Here is a 17,476-nt window from a genome sequence, read left to right on the forward strand (position 1 = left end):
CCTCTATTGCAGGCCCTAGAGAAGTATGCTCCTTCTCCCCGGCGGTGCCAACTCTTGTTTGGGTCCTGGCGGAACCCTCGAAGCCTCACAGCCCTGAAATGCCCCCCTTGGAGTGAGGCACTGCGATCCCACCCCAAGTCGCAGGGGGCGCCACTCAGTCTCGTTGGGGCAGGAACGGGGCTCCGCTTCCTTTCTACGCTTGCGCGGCAAGGAAGCCCTCACTTCCGGCCTTGCGCGCTCGCGGCCTGAGCCTACCGGGCGCGAGGTAAGTAGATAGAGGCTGGTGTTTTGTCCGAGTGAGAAGCTCTCGGCCCGGGTGGATCCTTCCCCGACGTGCCGCGGGGCCGCCCACCTCCCCAGAGACCTCTCTTTGGGACCTCCGAGCGGGCTTTCTTCTCCTGCTCGAATCTTCCTCCCACAGTCAGCTTCGAGGTCCCAGTGCCGTCCTCTTCCCACGACCCCTCTGGTCAGGCAGGCGCTCCCCACGCTTGCCTTACTCTGTGTAACACCCAGACCCTTCGCTTCCCCCATTCTCCTCCCTCAGCCACCTTCTTCCGAGGCCACCTCCGCCCGTGGAGCCCTTGTGCAGCGATGGGGAGGAGTGTCCTGGATGGAGAGCAGGCCCTGGTACCCAACCGAGCATCCATCCCCCTCTTCCCACGCCTCTCTTTGCAGACGGTCAACATGAAGTTCAACCCCTTCGTTACCTCGGACCGCAGCAAAAACCGCAAACGCCACTTCAATGCCCCCTCGCACGTGCGCAGGAAGATCACGTCTTCCCCACTGTCCGAGGAGCTGCGGCAGAAATACAGCGTCCGCTCCATGCCCATACGCGAGGACGACGAGGTCCAGGTTGGTCTCCCTCAGGCTCCCGTGACCTAGCTGCATGTCGCTCTGGTGCCGCCTAAGAATGTCACGTGTGCGTGGACGTGGGGAAGTCGTAGACTCACATGCCCTCACCACCCTGGCGAGTAATGTCACCCTGCAGATGTGTGGGACCAGAGATGGGGCCACCAGCGTGTCTACCCAGCTTAACTGAGGGCATTCAGATGCAATTCTTTAATGGTAATGATTGTTTAAAAAATAGTATACCGGCCAAGCAAAACTTTGCTTTTCGATTTAGTCCCTTGCCTGCAAGTTTCCCAGGCATTGCTCAGGGTGGCTCTTTGAACCAGATTCTCCGGGAGAAAGTGCGGTAAGAGTAGTGTTTAAGTAGTGTTGGGTTTAGCGGAGGCTGGGCATTTGGTGGTACTGGATTTGGCAGAGAGAATAGAAAAGGAGCAAGTCAGAAGCATGAAATTATGAAAGAGAATGATCCTTGTGAGAAAGTATAAGACGTCTGTTCTTCCTAGAGCTTGTGGTGTGTGGTAAGAAAGGGAAAGTGGGGGACGACTGAAATAGACTGGGTAGATTAACTCCTTAAAGGAGTATTTATGGAGCAGGCACTGTTCTCGGCTCTAGCAGTAAGCAGGACTGACAAGACACCTGTCGCCATGCAGCTCAACATTCTAGAGCAGGGATTCCCAGCCTCAGCACTGTTGACATCTTGGACTGGGTACTTCTTTGTTGTGGGGAGCTCTCCTGTGCATGGTGGGATGTTTAGCTGCATCCCTGGCCTCTCCTCACTAGATGCCAGTAGTACTTCCTCACATTTGTGACAAGCAAAAATATTTCCAGATATTGTCAAGTGTCCCCGGGGGGCAAGATCCACCCCCCCTTCCCTTAATTGAGAACCATTGTTTTAGAGAATGAAAGGGGATGAGGCTAAGGGATTTAATGTGTCTTCTAAGGCACTGGGCACTTTGAAGCTTTGAGGAACATTTTGAGGAGTAGCTTGAAACCAGGGGATAATTTGGCTTGAGGAATGACAGGAATAGAGTGGAAAGAATCGTTCAGAGGTATGATCAACAGTTGCAACTTCTCTTCTAGGTCCTTCCCATCAGACGTGTTCTAGAATGGGGGAATTGCAAATACATGTAAGGGCTAGGTAGGCAAATTACAAAAGGGAAGTTGGCTGATGGCAAGAAAATAGCAACTGGGGGCGCCTGGGTGGCTCAGTCCTTAAGCATCTGCCTTCGGCTCAGGGCATGATCTTAGGGTTCTGGGATCGAGCCCCGCATCGGGCTCCCTGCTGCGCTGGGAGCCTGCGTCTTCCTCTCCCACTCCCCCTGCTTGTGTTCCCTCTCGCTGGCTGTCTCTCTCTCTGTCAAATAAATAAATAAAATCTAGAAAGAAAGAAGGGAAGGGAAGGGAAAAGAAAAGGGAGGGAAAGAAGGAAGGGAGGGAGGGAGGGAGGAAGGAAGGAAATAAATAGCAACTGGAAAGCTCATGCCTCATTTAAAGGATATTGTGTACCTTTAACCCATTGCTACCGTGGGGAAATGCAGGCTCCTTGTTGTCAGATTCTTGATTTTGCAAGAAAACTGGAAAGTTTAGATTCTCTTTCCGGCCCCCCCATTTCTTTCCAGTACTGCTCTCTGTTCCACATGAATAGCCAGCACCTTCAAAAGGGTTGTCTACACTTCCTCACCCCCCCCCCCATTTATACCTAGACCCTCTCTAACCTGAACTGTATCTCACTACTTTTTAGAAACTGCTTTTGGCTGAGGTAACCAGTAACTTGTTTGTGACTAAATCCGGTGGAGACACCTTGGTCTCATCATGCTTGACTTTTTCAGCAGCATTTGGCATAGGTAGCCCTGCCTTACTTCTTGAAATAGTTTGGCTTTTTGGCTTCTGTGACCATTCGGGCTCAGTTTACTTTTGACTTCTCAGATTCCTATGCTGGCTGTTTCTCCTCTGATCTCTAAATGGTGGAGTTTGTCAGGGTCTGCACCTGGTCTAACATCTCATCTTGCCTGCATTGCCTATCTGGGTGATAATATCTCTTCCGAGATCTAAACATCTGCCCTGTGCTCACAACTCCCTCTTTTATATCCCAGTCCAAACCACTTTCCAGAGCACAGACCGTAGCTCTAACCGCGCATGGAACATCCTTATTTAAACACCTCGTAGCTGTCTCAAGCTTCTAATCCGGGAGTACTCTTGATCGGACGCTGCTACTGTCTGTAATCTGCTTTTCCTCCCATATTTCACACTTCGATAAGCAACACTTTTTCACTTGCCTGTGCCATAAACCTTTAAATTCTCCCTAACATCTCTCTCTTCCTAATCCATTTCTAATCCATTACTTAATTTTATTGATTCTGTCTCTAAAATTAGTCTTAATTCTGACCACTTCTTTACATTTCCAGGTTAGTTCAAGGCATTCCAGCTTCCACTCTTGCCCTGGTCAGGCATTCTCCACAGAGGGGCATTTTTGCAAATTAGATTCTGCTTAGAACCTATCATTGGTGCTTGATTACTTACTATCAATCTAAAATCATTGACAACAAGGCCCTGTGTGCCCCAGTCCTGGTCTACTTGTTCACCCTCGTCTTACCCTGTTATGCCCCCACATGCTCTGTACTTCAGACACACTGGCCTTTTCAGGGCCCTAAGTATGCCTTGATCTTTCCTCCCTCAGGGTCTTTGCCCAGAAGGCTCCCTCTGCCTGGAATGCTCTTTCTTCTCCCATTTACCTGACCAACTCCTCATTGTTCAAATGTTACCTTGAATGTCAGTTCCTCAGAAAAGCCTTCCCAGATACATTAATCAGCGTGGTATCATAGCACCCTCTTATTTATATTTGCTTCCTAGCAGTGAACACGATTTGATTTTATTTCTTTTTAAACTGAGGCATACTGGGCCCACCTGCAGCTGCTGGAGCTCGTCTTCCTCCAGACCATGTACCCTGACATCCGCCTGTGCCAGTGCCTGTCTGCGCTCACCCTGCTCCGAGTCCAGGATCCAGGTGTGGTTCCAGAACAGGCATGCCAAGTCACGGCATCACAACTGGAATTCCTTTCGACCTTCAGCCAGGCCGGAGCTTTGACTCCACCACTCTGCTCGTGGAACTGAAGCAAAATGATTGAAGTCCCAGCTGCCTCTTGAGATAATGTGAACTGCCTGCCACATCCCAGCAGGGTTGGAGAGGGCATCTCTGCCCTAGCTCTCAAAGTCAGAATTTTGAAACCTATTCTCTGAAGACACTGATCCAAAGCTGGACTCATGGGACGAACACATCTTTTCTGCCTTTGGTAACTCTTGAGGATTCTAGGTGAGTTCAGGGTAAGCTCAGAGGAGCCATGACTGACAGCCAAGGAGACACACATCAGAATACTGTCCTTTCTGGCTTCCATGTTAAGGCCATATCGAGGTTCTCCTCGATGAGGATTTGCCAGTTCTCTGGCCTGTGAACCTTTACCCTTGCCTAGTTCTTCTTTCCCTGCAGCACACTGCTTCCCCTCCCCCGAAACTGTGGCATTCATTTTGACCTGTGCACCTCCAGAAGTGGACATTTGATTCAGTTTGCATTCCTGCTCCTTGCCAGTCCTCTTTATTTTTTGGATTGGTTTTTTAGAACTCATTATCTGCTTTGCAAGAACACTTCAGCTTGGCCCAATTTCCCCTTGTGCCTGGCAGCTGCCTCCTTCTTGTGCTTCTTCCAAGGCTGGTATGCTTAAACTTTCTCTAAGCCATCTCCTTCATCCACATCCTGGGCCCAGGATTTACTGTTTTTTTAATGGGCCTGTCTTCTTTACGTTCACTTATAGCTCCAGTGACTCTCTATCCAGATTATTTCAGGAACCCCTGCCTCTAGCTTCTCAACTTTTTACACACTGTTCTCTTTAGAAACCTGTAGTAGCCTCCGGTTGCTACCAAATGATGAAAACCTTTTGGTTCCTCTCCCAGACAGCTAACTGCTATCTCTAGCCAACAGGGCAGTTTTGCAGATCTTCACATGGTCACCCGTGCACAATATATGTCTGTCTCAGAGCCACTCCTTTCCATTTGGGAACCAAATGAATACCTTTTTCTTTCAGAGTACTTGCAGTCTCCGCTCCGCCCCCTTCTGAAGTCTGAAACTTCTGTAATCATGATTTTGTACCTGTTACTTCAGTCACTCCAACACTCCCCTTCGCCCTTGTTATTGTACTTCTGTGCAACGTTAGTGAATTATTAAATGTCTCCACAAATGAAAAATAAATAAAACCGAGGCATAATTTACATATAGTAAAACGCACAGGTGGGTTTCGGCAGATGAAAAGCCGCGTAGCCATCACCATAATTACGATCCAGTAAGTTCCCTGTGCCGTGTTCCAGGTAGTGAGCATATGTATTTGCATGTTCATTAGTTAACAGCTTGTTGTCACATTTGTTCCGTCATCCTTCCTGTAGTTGACCATTCCATGGCATTTGACATTCTTTCCTTGGCTGCAGTAACCCCACATTCCCCGTTTCCCATTCTCTGTGGCCACCTCAGTCTGCCTTATAAGCTTTTCCAAAATGTTGGCTTTTCTTGGATTTCTGCATTCTGCCCTCGTCCCATAAGCTCCCTGAGCAAAATCAGGCTCTGAATCGCCATCTTTGGAGGATTCCCAGGTCTTTGTTGTCAGCTCAGTTGTCTTCCAGCTGTGTGTGGAATTCTCCACTAGAGTGTTACGAGATGCCTCAGACTCAGCATGTTCCCAGCTACGCTGTTTTCTGCTAACGTGTTTCTTCCCCCATGTTCCATGCCTCTGGGAAAGGCATATCTGTCCATCCAGTTGCTCAACCAGATTTTGGATACAATCTTTGCCTTTTCTCCCTCCCCTTTCCAACCAGGTTAGTCTTGTCCTGTCCCTCTCCTCGCTGGTCTAGTGTTTGTCCAGTTCTCTTTAACCAGGGTGTTCCTTTGGACTCACTTTACTAACCTCTTTCTTCAGTCTTGATGATGGTTAAGGGGCTTTTTCACAGACTCTTGCATGTAAGAGTCTCTCTGGTCATACAGAGTGTGGTGGATTTTCAGTGAGGCCTGGCTGTTCTCTTTTCAACCTGAAAATCACCTTGGTAAGTAAGCTGAACAATCTAAATAGACATCTTAGGAGTATTGAGATTCTCTAGTTTTTTATATGGTATTTCCTTAATTTTACTATATCAGCACCAGCTGTATTGTGGCTCCTGTTTAATAGGCTTGTGCCTTCAGGGAAATCATAACCTGGTTGGTTTTGAATAGTGTTGAAGTGTGAGTAGATTTTTAGTATGTGAAGACAGCCCAAGAGATTTTAATTTAACAATTTAATTTTTTTCTGACTGTAAAATATTTGTGCTAATTATAGAAATCTTGAAATTTGGGGGCACCTGGGTAGCTCAGTTGGTTGAGTGTCTGACTCTTGATCTCAGCTCAGGTCTTGATTGCAAGGTCGTGAGTTCAAGTCCCACAAAAAAAGTCTTGGAATTTGGAAGAATAGTACATTTTTTAAAAAGTCATCTATAGTCCTTCTGGGCAACCATTATTGACACTTAGATATATTTCCACCCCATCTTGTTACATGCCGTATATCTGAAACATACATATACAAGATTCAGACTATCTTTCATCTAAAGCTTTGTTTTCTTTTTTTTTTTTTTTTAAGGTCCTGTCTTCAGCATTTTCCTAGGTCATAAATTATTTTCGAAAACAGATTTTAAATGGTTGCATGAGAGTCTCAGTATAATATCTTTATTTATTTATTTATTTATTTTATTTTTTTTTTTTTTTTTTAAAGATTTTATTTATTTATGTGACAGAGAGACAGCCAGCGAGAGAGGGATACACAGCAGGGGGAGTGGGAGAGGAAGAAGCAGGCTCACAGCGGAGGAGCCTGATGTGGGACTCGATCCCAGTACGCCGGGATCATGCCCTGAGCCGAAGGCAGACGCTTTAACGACTGCGCTACCCAGGCGCCCCTCAGTATAATATCTTTAACCATCCTTCTCCATTTAATCACTTAAGAGCAATTATATTTTTTCTTTCTTAAATTTTACTTTTATTTAACTGAGATACAATTGATATATAAGATTGTGTTAGTTTTGGGTGTATAGCGATTATACTTTTTTACTCTTGGGACTAGTTCTGTGATGACCATGTTAGTTTAAGGAATTTTTTGTTTCAGATAAGAAAAAAATTCAGGTGAAGAATTTTCACCTGACTTAGGACAACACAGAGCAGGTTTATAGCCAAAAAATAGCTGACTTTTGACTGCTAGGGTTCATCTGCTTTTGTGCAACAAGTTATATGTTAGTCTGTGTGTTCCTGATAATTAGTTTCCTCTCTGTGATGTTCACATATTTGAATGGGGGGAAAATTCTCTTTTGTGTTTTCTCTTAGGTGGTTCGAGGACACTACAAAGGGCAGCAAATTGGCAAGGTAGTCCAGGTGTACAGAAAGAAGTACGTCATCTATATCGAGCGGGTGCAGCGTGAGAAGGCTAATGGCACAGCTGTCCACGTGGGCATTCACCCGAGCAAGGTATGTCCTGGGACTGAGCGGTGGTAGCAGCTGTGTAGCTTAGCGCTGTTATTGGAGTTCTCAGTGCGTTGGTACTATCTACTCAGGTGGCCCAGGCAAAGACTTCTAGAGGAAGGTCAGGCAGGCTTGATCCGTTCACTGGCCTGTGATACCATCAGGGATCCAGATTCTTTTCTTGTCTGTTTTGTCATCCTTGCCGAAGGCTCTGTCTTCGAGCAGGTTGCAAGAGGGTTCCAGGTATTGTGGGCATCGCTTTCCCACTGGATGATGTCCAAAGGGAGAATTGAGAACGTCTCTTACTGTGGCCTGCACACCCACCTCTTGGAATAGGCTGTTCCTCATTTGCACTCCTATTTCATGCACTGTATTGTAGGGTCTTTCTCCTCCAGAGTTACAGATAAGGGCAGAGTGATGAGGGTCTTACTTATCCTTATGATCTATGGTCCAGTAGCTGGTGGGAATGCAGATGTTTTTTAAAAAACAATGCATTTTGCCAGCCAAGGGGTGATAGACAAACCAGAAACGTCTTGGTAGTATAATTTTTCCCAGCCCAAATGGTATTTGATATCACTAATATCTAACTGGTCTCTTACATCCTCAGGAGTAAGAGGGTAGGAGGGTGGGTAGCAGAAGGAACCCAAACTGCTATTGTTGGGAAAAGCTGTTCTTTTTTTTTTTTTTTTTAAAGATTTTATTTATTTATTTGACAGAGAGAGACAGCCAGCGAGAGAGGGAACACAAGCAGGGGGAGTGGGAGAGGAAGAAGCAGGCTCTTAGTGGAGGAGCCTGATGTGGGGCTCGAACCCAGAACACTGGGATCACGCCCTGAGCCAAAGGCAGATGCTTAACCACTGCGCTACCCAGGCGCCCCTGGGAAAAGCTGTTCTGTACAAAATAATTGTAGTTATAAATCCTTTCCTTAAAAAAAATAAATAAATAAAGATCTGTTTTCTTACTCTTTAACAGGTGGTTATCACCAGGCTAAATTTAGCTGGACAAAGATCGGAAAAAAATTCTCGAACGCAAAGCCAAATCTCGACAGTTTGGAAAAGAGAAAGGCAAATATAAGGAAGAACTTATTGAGAAAATGCAGGAGTGATTGTAACCTATTGTGCAAGCGCGGTTTAACTGTAGACCTTTAGCCTGGTGTGTGTTCCTTTGAAACTTCTCAAGATGTCTGCCAAACATTTCATCTCCTTCCTGTTTTGCTATTGATAATGTAGCTTTGTAAATCCGCTTTTGCTGTTTTAATTAATAATTTTATGACTAACATTGAAAATGTTTCCTAATTCCAAGGGGAATTTGCATTGTTTTATAGATAAAATTCATCTTACTGTCAATTTCTTGATGCCATTTTTTCTGTGTTTAATGTACTGAGCAATAGAATAGCAGCGGCAGGATGGCTCTGGTCCTGCCTGGACCTCATGCTGATTGGGTGGACAGGACAGGGCTCTGGTCCCTAATTCAGGGGTTTGTCCCACTTAGTGGTAGTCGTGATGTAAACTGGCACCTGTAAGACCTTGTTCAGTGGCTGGTGCTGCTCTGTACTCCTGTCTCAAGTCTGATGGATTGCTCCATGGCCTGCTTCCTCTCCCTTGTGCTCCAGCCAAACCAAATGGCATGCAGCTCCCTGACCACGTTGCCCTTCCCAAGGTCTTGACTTTGCAAGTGCATTTCCAAATGACTGAAATGTCCTTCCTCTCACCTGGAGCTAACTCAGGAAACTCCAGACTGACACAGTCTGGAGGCAGGATTTGGTTCACAGATTATGTTTGTCCTTCTGTTTTCATAATTTTAATAGGTCAATTTCCAACATTTAAAAGTTGAGGGATTTCATGGAGAAATCCAGATCTTGCTTCATCTGGTTGCATGGGGCCCCGATTCCACACAGCATCAGTTGTGTGGAGCTCAGAGGCTGGCTGCTTCCCATCCAGCACCATTCCTGTACACAACTTGCTGGGCCCCCACTGGCATCTTGAGTTTTCAACTCCAGATCTAACTGCAACCAAACTAATGTGAGTTCACTCCTTAGTGAGTTATAGGTAGAGAGTACATCAGGGGTTGTTATACAAAGGAAACTATTTGCAGCAAATAAGATCACAGGGAATAGCTTCCAAATCCGTGACTCCCCAGGTAGGGGTGAATAGGTTTCTTTTATTTAGGGTTATGATGAATATTCAGAAAGGAGTTTCTTCACTGTAGGTAGAGGTGGGCATAAGGTTGTGCACATGTCTTAAGGAAACATGCCTATGCAAACATTGTATGTTATATTAATGAGGTTTGTCCTTCTCCTTGGGTGGGGATTTTAACATTATAATGAGCAGAGGTAACTGTTGGACAAGAGGAGAGGCCTATGGGCAAGCTCTGAGAGCCAATATAAACTGGATTGGGTCTTGGGCTCCTTATCTCAGGGAAGGAATGCAGGGCCTTGCTTACTTTTGAAACAGCCCTGGGAGTTTTGCCACTGATTTATTATCTCTGATATGGTTAGGCTGTTTCCTGGCCTACTAGAATCTGTTAGTTTTTGCATTCTCTTTGTTCCCTTAAAATCCTTAACTATTGAGGTTTTTGTTTTTCTTTGTAATTCTGACACCTCCTAGGAAGTTCTGCAAGAAGTGTGCTAGGGCAAGAAGAACCAGCTGGGCATAGATCATGGAAAGTAGCTGGGGCCTAAAATGACTTCTCTTTGTTTTTCCGAGGACCCCTAACTCTTTCTGGTTCCATCACTTCTAGTTACCCTTCAAGAGTTAGCTCCGGATCCGCATCCAAAATCCTCCCGTGGGGTGCCTGGGTGGCTCAGTCAGTTAAGCATCTGACTCTTGATCTCAGCTCAGGTCTCAGTCCCAAGGTTGTGAGTTCAAGCCCCCCATTGGGCATGGAGCCTACTTAAAAAAAATAAAAAGTAAATAAAAACCTCCCTTGCTTCGGTAATAAATTATTGATTAAAATTCATAAATGATGAAAATGCATAAAATTATAATATGCCTTTTATAGTGACACGTGGCCTGATACATTGGAGTTTCTTAGTAAATGTTGATTGAATCTGTTATTTCCCAGTTTGCCTGATGAAGAAAAATGAGCTTAGATTAATTGTCCAGATCCCAGAGAGCACAAGAGATAGAGTCAGAATTTGAACCCAGGCCTGACTACATCAAAGACCACCCACATCCCACTTTAGCCATCCGTCTCTGGTGTTCCTTCTTTCACCCTGTGAGCCCTGTACCAGAGTCTGACAAGAGACTGGACATCTGTGTGCAGGGATAAGAACCCATATATTTGCAGCAGTGGTCCTGCTTAGCGGGCATCTCTGCCCACTGGACATTGTCACCGTCTCTGCCACAGGACAGAGACGTAAGCCTTTGCGCAAGTTGCTTGCCTCTGAGCTGCCATTCTCTCAGTAGTAAAGCATATAGTTAATACCTGCACTGCCTTCCTGTCTCAGGGGAAATGGTAGGATCAGATAGGCTCTGAGGAGTCTGAAAAGTGTGAGTGTACAAATGCTAATATTGCTATTGTTTACTTGTGTTTCCCATTCTGACCCGCATTTTGCACCGAAAGAGGTAATGATTTTTCACACACACACACACAAAAAATCAATGGAATCACAAACTACAAAATTCAGTATGCATTCTCTGATTTGAGGGCATTGATTTCAGAGTAGGCAGAACGATACTGTCTTGGCTCTGAAGCCAGAGGGATCTGGCTTCAAATTCTGCTTTGGTTTTTGGGCATTTTTAATGAGCTTGTTTCCCTATCTAGGTAAGGAACTCAAAATGCTTCTCTTTGTGAAAATGCTTATTGGGCGCCTGGATGGCTCAGCCATTAAGCGTTAAGCGTCTGCCTTCGGCTCAGGGCGTGATCCTGGCGTTCTGGGATCGAGCCCCACATCGGGCTCCTCCCCTGGGAGCCTGCTTCTTCCTCTCCCTCTCCCCCTGCTTGTGTTTCTCTCTCTCGCTGGCTGTCTTGCTCTCTGTCAAATAAATAAATCAAAAAAAAAAAAAAAAAAAAAAGGAAAAGAAAGTGCTTATCAAATGTTGAAACTAAAGCAGTGGTCCAGCAGACTCTCCTGACTTTAGGAGTCACTTCGATGCTTGCTTGGTAGTGATTCCTTGACGTAGTAATTCTGGAGACAGACCTCTTCAAGTCTTGAGTGCATGTATATTTCTGGCATGGCTCTTGTGTGATCCTTACAACCAGTTAACTTTGGGAAATTGTGGATTATCATATATGTAAAGTAGGGGCAGCTGGGTGGCTCAGTTCGTTAAGCATCTTACTCTTAATTTCGGCTCCAGTCGTGATCTCAGGGTCTTAAGATGGAGCCTTGAGTTGGGCTCGCTCTGGTCGTGGAACCTGTTTGGAATTCTCTCCCTCTCCTTCTGCCCCTCTTTCCCCCTCCTCTCTGCCTCAAAAAGAAAACAAAATGTATATATGCATGCAGCATGTAAAGTAGGTGTGCGTTATATATGCATGCGGCATGTAAAGTAGGTGTGCGTTATATATGCATGCGGCATGTAAAGTAGGTGTGCGTCATCCTTAGTAACCTAGTGAGAAGGTAGATCTGTAGTTTGTTTTTTCTAATTTTCAGTTTTATCTTGATTCTCAACACATAATTTAGTATCCCAAAAGTTGCATAAAAGTTGGATTTCATACTACATTAAATTTATAGTAAGGATGACATATTCTGATACCCTCGTCTGGGCCCTAGGCTCCAGCCATTATTCTCATCAATAAACTTAAATTATGATGTTTCCTGGAAGTCGGACTTGGCTTGTTTTCAGCAACGTGTTCAATACAAATGATAGATAAGAGGTTTGAGAGGTGTAATCCTCACCGCCAGCCCTCACCAGATTCTACCCGACTACTTAAAACTGAGCTGGTTGAGTCATGGTGCATGGTCAAGAGCGGGAGCTCAGCATCACATGTGAGTTCTTTTTTTTTTTTTTTTTAAAGATTTTATTTATTTATTTGACAGAGAGACAGCCAGCGAGAGAGGGAACACAAGCAGGGGGAGTGGGAGAGGAAGAAGCAGGCTCCCAGCAGAGGAGCCTGATGTGGGGCTCGATCCCAGAACACCGGGATCACGCCCTGAGCCGAAGGCAGACGCTTAACCGCTGTGCCACCCAGGCGCCCCTCACATGTGAGTTCTAATCCCAGCTCTGTCAGTTTCTAGTTGTGTGACCTCGGGCATGTGCTTCACCTCTGGCCCTCAGTTTTGTCATTTAGAAGATGAGACTAAAAAGAGTGCCTTCTTCGTGGAGTTGTCAGACTCGAGATACTGCGCGGGAAGCACAGAGAGCTCAGCAAATTTTAGCTGCTGTGTTTTAGAGGAGATTGGCAGGGAGTTTGTAAGAGCAGAGGGACAGGTTTTTCTCAGGAGTTCAGATATACACTGGTTTTTAGGGGGCTTTTGGGGGGCATGTGTGTGTGTGTGTTTAAGATTTTGAGTAATCTCAACACCCAACGTGGGGCTCAAACTCACAACCCCAAGATCAAGAGTCACATGCTCTACCAGCTGAGCCAGCCAGACTCCTCAAATACTGGTTCTTGAATGAAGGGGAGGATTAAGGGCAGTAATACTGTATTGGGGCTGCTGCAGGAAATGGGGACTGGAGAATGCCAGATGGGTGGGTCTGCCTATAAAGATTCAGGCCCAAGGATTTTAGCATGTTTCCTGGAATGATTTTGAATTAAGCAGTTTCCTACTAACCTTTTCATTGAATTTGCAGGTGCTCACTCACTTGAGTGAGTCCCCTGTGGTATTTTGGGAAGCCTCCACACTTTTAAACTTCAGATAACTGCTTCTGAATGTCTGCTTTCATATGGTACTCAGGCATGAGATATTCACCTAAAGAGCTCTCAGTGTGAGTTGGGCAGGCAAGTAATTAATTGAATATATTGGGAACAGGGCAGAACTCTGTTAACCAAGAGTCTACCATACTCTGCTGATACTATGGACTTTGAGCACTTCCCATCTGGTGGCTTGTGTTTCTGTTCATTGTTCTGTTAAATTAGTTTTTTTAAAAGAAGTAATACTTACATATGGTAAGGTACAAAAATTACATAGTGAAAAGTAAGTTTCCTTGTCACTGTGATTCTTGGTTACTCAGCTCCCCCAGAAGCAGTCACTGTTTCCAGTTCCTTTTGTATCCTTCCAGAAATATTCTGTGCATATATGACTGGGTGCTTACTAAAAGTCTGATCCATGAAGAAGTCTTCATAAGAAAGGCAGGTCATCCAAATGTAAACAGCTCTATAATATAAAGTTGATTACTGCTTGAACACCATAATTACGATATAAATAGACACAAATATTAAATAAAATACTCTTTGGCCTTCAGAAATAACTAAGTCAACCATATCATAGCCTACCCCTAGCAGGAGAGCAGCTGGTTCTAGAATAGGCTTTCACAGGTCTCATCTTATGAATTAGATGTCACTGTCTTGTTAAGCTGTGTATAATTTAGGGTTTTTTGGTTGACTTGCTGTCTGAAATAGGCAGTATGGCTTAGAGGGAAGAACAGGAGCTGTGAAGACCTACATTTATTTATTTTTAAAGATTTTATTTGAGAGCGGGCGAGCAAGTGCAAGAGCAGGGGGGAGAGGGAGAAGCAGACCCCCTGCTGAGCAGGGATTCAGATGCAGGACTCCATCCCAGGGATCATGACTTGAGCTGAAGGCAGACGCTTAACCAACTGAGCCACTCAGGCACCCGAAAAACTACTTTTAGATCCCAGTTCTGTTTACATAAAACAGACTTTGGGCAAGTTACAAACCTGAGCCTCTCTTTCCTAATATGTAAAATGGATTTAATATGATCATAATAGGTGTTGTGAACATTGAATGAGAGGTCATTCAAAGCACATGGTTCAATGGCATATGGCTGCCACTCAAGAAATGAATAGTGGTCACCCACAGGACATGTTCTGTATATATGTGCTGAGCAAATGAGTTGTAAAGCATGCTGGAGGGGCGCCTGGGTGGTGCAGTCATTAAGTGTCTGCCTTCGGCTCAGGGCGTGATCCTGGCGTTCTGGGATCAGGCCCCACATCAGGCTCCTCTGCTAGGAGCCTGCTTCTTCCTCTCCCACTCCCCCTGCTTGTGTTCCCTCTCTCGCTGGCTGTCTCTCTCTGTCAAATAAATAAATAAATAAAATCTTAAAAAAAAAAAAAAAAAGCATGCTGGAGCTTTCAGCTTCTCCAGTAACTTCCAGCCTTCCAGATCAGCTTGGAAAGGAGCTTTATGACTACATGGCTTTGTGACTCTGCCTGCCTGTTTTTATTTACAGGGCTGGGCTTAAGAAAGAGGGGATTGGTGGGCTTGCATTGTAGTGTTTCAGTGAGTTCTTATTTACTTTATCCTTTTGGGGTTGCCTTGGAGGTTTTTCCTCTAGGAGTTGAAGTCAGACTTTTTGGTCTCAATACCTGTTTACAAATTTAAAAATTATTGTGGACCCAAAATCTTACTTTTATGTGGGTTATATTGATCATAAAATTTACTGTATTATAAATTAGAACAAAAATTTAACATTTATTTTAGATTCATTTTAAATAACAATAATAAACCTATAATACATGAACAGAAATAGCATTTTTTATGAAAAATAACTCTTTTCCGAGTCAAAATTTAAAAATGTAGTGGGAGACGCCTGGGTGTCTCAGTTGGTTGAACGTCTGCCTTTGGCTAGGGTCATGATCTCAGGGTTCTGGGATTGAGTTCCGCATCGGTCTCCTTGCTCAGCAGGGAGACTGCTTCTCCCTCTGCCTGCTGCTCCCCCTGCTTTACACTGTCTCTCACCCTCTCTCTCTCTCTGACAAAATCTTTTAAATATAAAAAATAAAAATGTCGTGGGAAGAATGACATTCTGTTACATTTTTGCAAAATTCCTTAATGTCTGGCTTAATAGAAGACAAATGGATTCTTTTTTTTTTTTTAAGATTTTATTCATTTATTTATTTATTTATTTGACAGAGATAGAGACAGCCAGCGAGAGAGGGAACACAAGCAGGATGAGTGGGAGAGGAAGAAGCAGGCTCACAGCGGAGGAGCCTGATGTGGGGCTCGATCCCATAACGCTGGGATCACGCCCTGAGCCGAAGGCAGACGCTTAACCACTGTGCCACCCAGGCGCCCCGACAAATGGATTCTTAATAATGCTTCTGCGTTCAATCTGTTGCAACATGTTTTGGGTAAAGCATAGGAAGAAAATTCAGCTTCACACAGATTGGTAGTTAGAACAGAGAGGCCCTTACAGACCGGCTGGGAGAGTCCCAGGTCCTCCCCTGGGGTCCTTGAGCCATACTGACATTTTCTGAGGTAGACTTTAAGTGCCTTGAAGGCAGAGAATATTTCTTCATTTGGTGGGTCACTGAGTCTTAGATCCTGGCCTTGGATGGTTTTTCTTTGGACTGTGTGATAAAATGTTTTTGACAGACTGACTGATAGAGGGAGCTATTGGCCAATACTAGCCCGAACTATAATATCAAGATTAGGGAATTTTCTCATTTCACAAAGGATGAAAAAGATTTACACAACGCTGATGTCTGAGCAGGCACATCCCTGTGCTCCCCAACACCTGGTTTTTAAAGAAGTTGCCAAGAAGGTGAGGCTAAAGTTAGACTTAATGGGATCAACTTAAAATACTTGCCTTTACTTAAGAGACAGGAAAAAATCCACAATAGCTAAAAAATGGAAGCAACTCAAATATCTCTCTTCGGATGAATGGAGAAACAAAATGTGGCATATACATACAGTAGAACGTTGTTATTCAGCTTTAAAAAGGAAGGAGATTCTGACATGCTACAACGTGGATCAAGCTTGAGGATATTATGCTAAGTGAATCAAGGCAGTCACAAAAAGAAAAATATTGTATGATTCCACTTATATCAGGTATCTAGAGTAGTCAAACTTAACAGAAGGTAGGATGGGGTTTGCCAGGGGCTGGGGGAAGGGAGAATGGGGAGTTGTTCCATGGGTATGAAAAAGTTCTGGAGATTGGATACACAACAATGTGAATATACTTAATCCTACTGGACTTTACACTTCACGGCTAAGATGGTGAATTTTATGTATATTTTACCACAGTTGAAAACAAATTAAGAAAAAAATAGAAGGAGTAGACATTTTTGTCTTAGTTCTGGCTGACCTCACCCTTTCTTGATTAGTTCAGTTACAGGTGTTTATTGAGCACCTCCTATGTGTAAGTCCTCCTGAGGAGCAATGATCTGTTAAACAGTGGCTGTCCTTTAGTTTGCCCCAGTGGAAGGTTGGTTAAGATATACGTCCACAAGAGACACGCTAACATAATGAAATAGGTCTTGGAGAAGGCAGCGCTTGGACTGGAACTTAGTAAAATTTTTGCTTAGGCTGTTTTGGGGGAGCAGTGTGAACACAAAGATGACCATCTAGTTTCCTGTATTACTGGCCCCGTGAAAGTTTGGAATTATGTTTTTGAAGAGTTGGTACAGGTTGTTAAAGGTTATTGGTCCAACTTCCCTTTTAATCCAGAAATCCATTCTGCTTAATGAAGAAACAAACCAGGTGGTAATTCGAGTTAAGGACACAGGGCTATTGCACGGAAACTAGGGTCCATATGTAAAGTACACGGGATTGAGGAAGGGGCGGAGTCCGGCGCGCGGGTCACGTGGGGCGCGGGAGGCGGGTCTCTGCGCGCGCTGGTCACGCGGCCCGGTGTTGACACTTCCGGGTGGGACCAAAGTGAGGCGGCCGGGCAGGGGCTGGTATCTCCGTCGGCAACCATGGCGTATAACGGCCTCACGGTGCCTCTCATCGTGATGAGCGTGTTCTGGGGCTTCGTCGGCTTCTGCGTGCCCTGGTTCATCCCTAAGGGTCCCAACCGGGGGTAAGTGCGCCAGGCCCGCCTTGGGAAGAACGCGCGGTGAGGACCCGCCGGGCCGGGCGGGGGAGGGGGGCGACCTGCACCGGTCAGAGACCTTGCGGCGCGGCCCCGCACTCCAGAGTCAGGCCCCGACGTCCTGCAGCTCCCCGACTTCTTTACCGCGGCAGCTTCAGGGTTCCCCGGTCCGAGGGTGAGGAGGGTGACTCCCGACGGACCCTCCTTGGGAAGGGGTTACAGGGGGATTTTTT

General features: G+C 45.3%; 2 protein-coding genes across 2 annotated transcripts in view; both read left to right on the plus strand.

Moving 5' to 3' along the window:
• Positions 1–225: 225 nt before the first annotated feature.
• Positions 226–10,285, plus strand: RPL26L1 (ribosomal protein L26 like 1). Its single transcript, XM_026510979.4, has 4 exons — positions 226–265; positions 676–852; positions 7,232–7,372; positions 8,339–10,285. Exons 2-4 carry the CDS (start codon positions 685–687, stop codon positions 8,438–8,440), a joined length of 411 nt encoding a protein of 136 aa, XP_026366764.4. The 5' UTR covers positions 226–265; positions 676–684; the 3' UTR covers positions 8,441–10,285.
• Positions 10,286–17,041: 6,756 nt separating this feature from the next.
• ATP6V0E1 (ATPase H+ transporting V0 subunit e1) overlaps positions 17,042–17,476 on the plus strand; it is a 47,114-nt gene continuing 46,679 nt past the window's right edge. Inside the window, exon 1 of the mRNA XM_026510986.3 lies at positions 17,042–17,231. Coding sequence (XP_026366771.1) covers positions 17,128–17,231 — 104 coding nt within the window. The 5' untranslated portion in view covers positions 17,042–17,127. The remainder of the gene's footprint in view (positions 17,232–17,476) is intronic.

The sequence above is a fragment of the Ursus arctos genome, unplaced genomic scaffold, assembly GCF_023065955.2.
Source record: "Ursus arctos isolate Adak ecotype North America unplaced genomic scaffold, UrsArc2.0 scaffold_15, whole genome shotgun sequence".
Taxonomy (NCBI): domain Eukaryota; kingdom Metazoa; phylum Chordata; class Mammalia; order Carnivora; family Ursidae; genus Ursus; species Ursus arctos.

What these genes read in the sequence shown, in the direction of transcription:
- RPL26L1 (XM_026510979.4), top strand. Translation starts at nt 685, where the DNA reads ATGAAGTTCAACCCCTTCGTTACCTCGGACCGCAGCAAAAACCGCAAA. An exon ending in GCGAGGACGACGAGGTCCAG is followed by an intron (nt 853 to 7,231) that starts GTTGGTCTCCCT and finishes GTTTTCTCTTAG; the next exon opens with GTGGTTCGAGGACACTACAA. An exon ending in TGGGCATTCACCCGAGCAAG is followed by an intron (nt 7,373 to 8,338) that starts GTATGTCCTGGG and finishes ACTCTTTAACAG; the next exon opens with GTGGTTATCACCAGGCTAAA.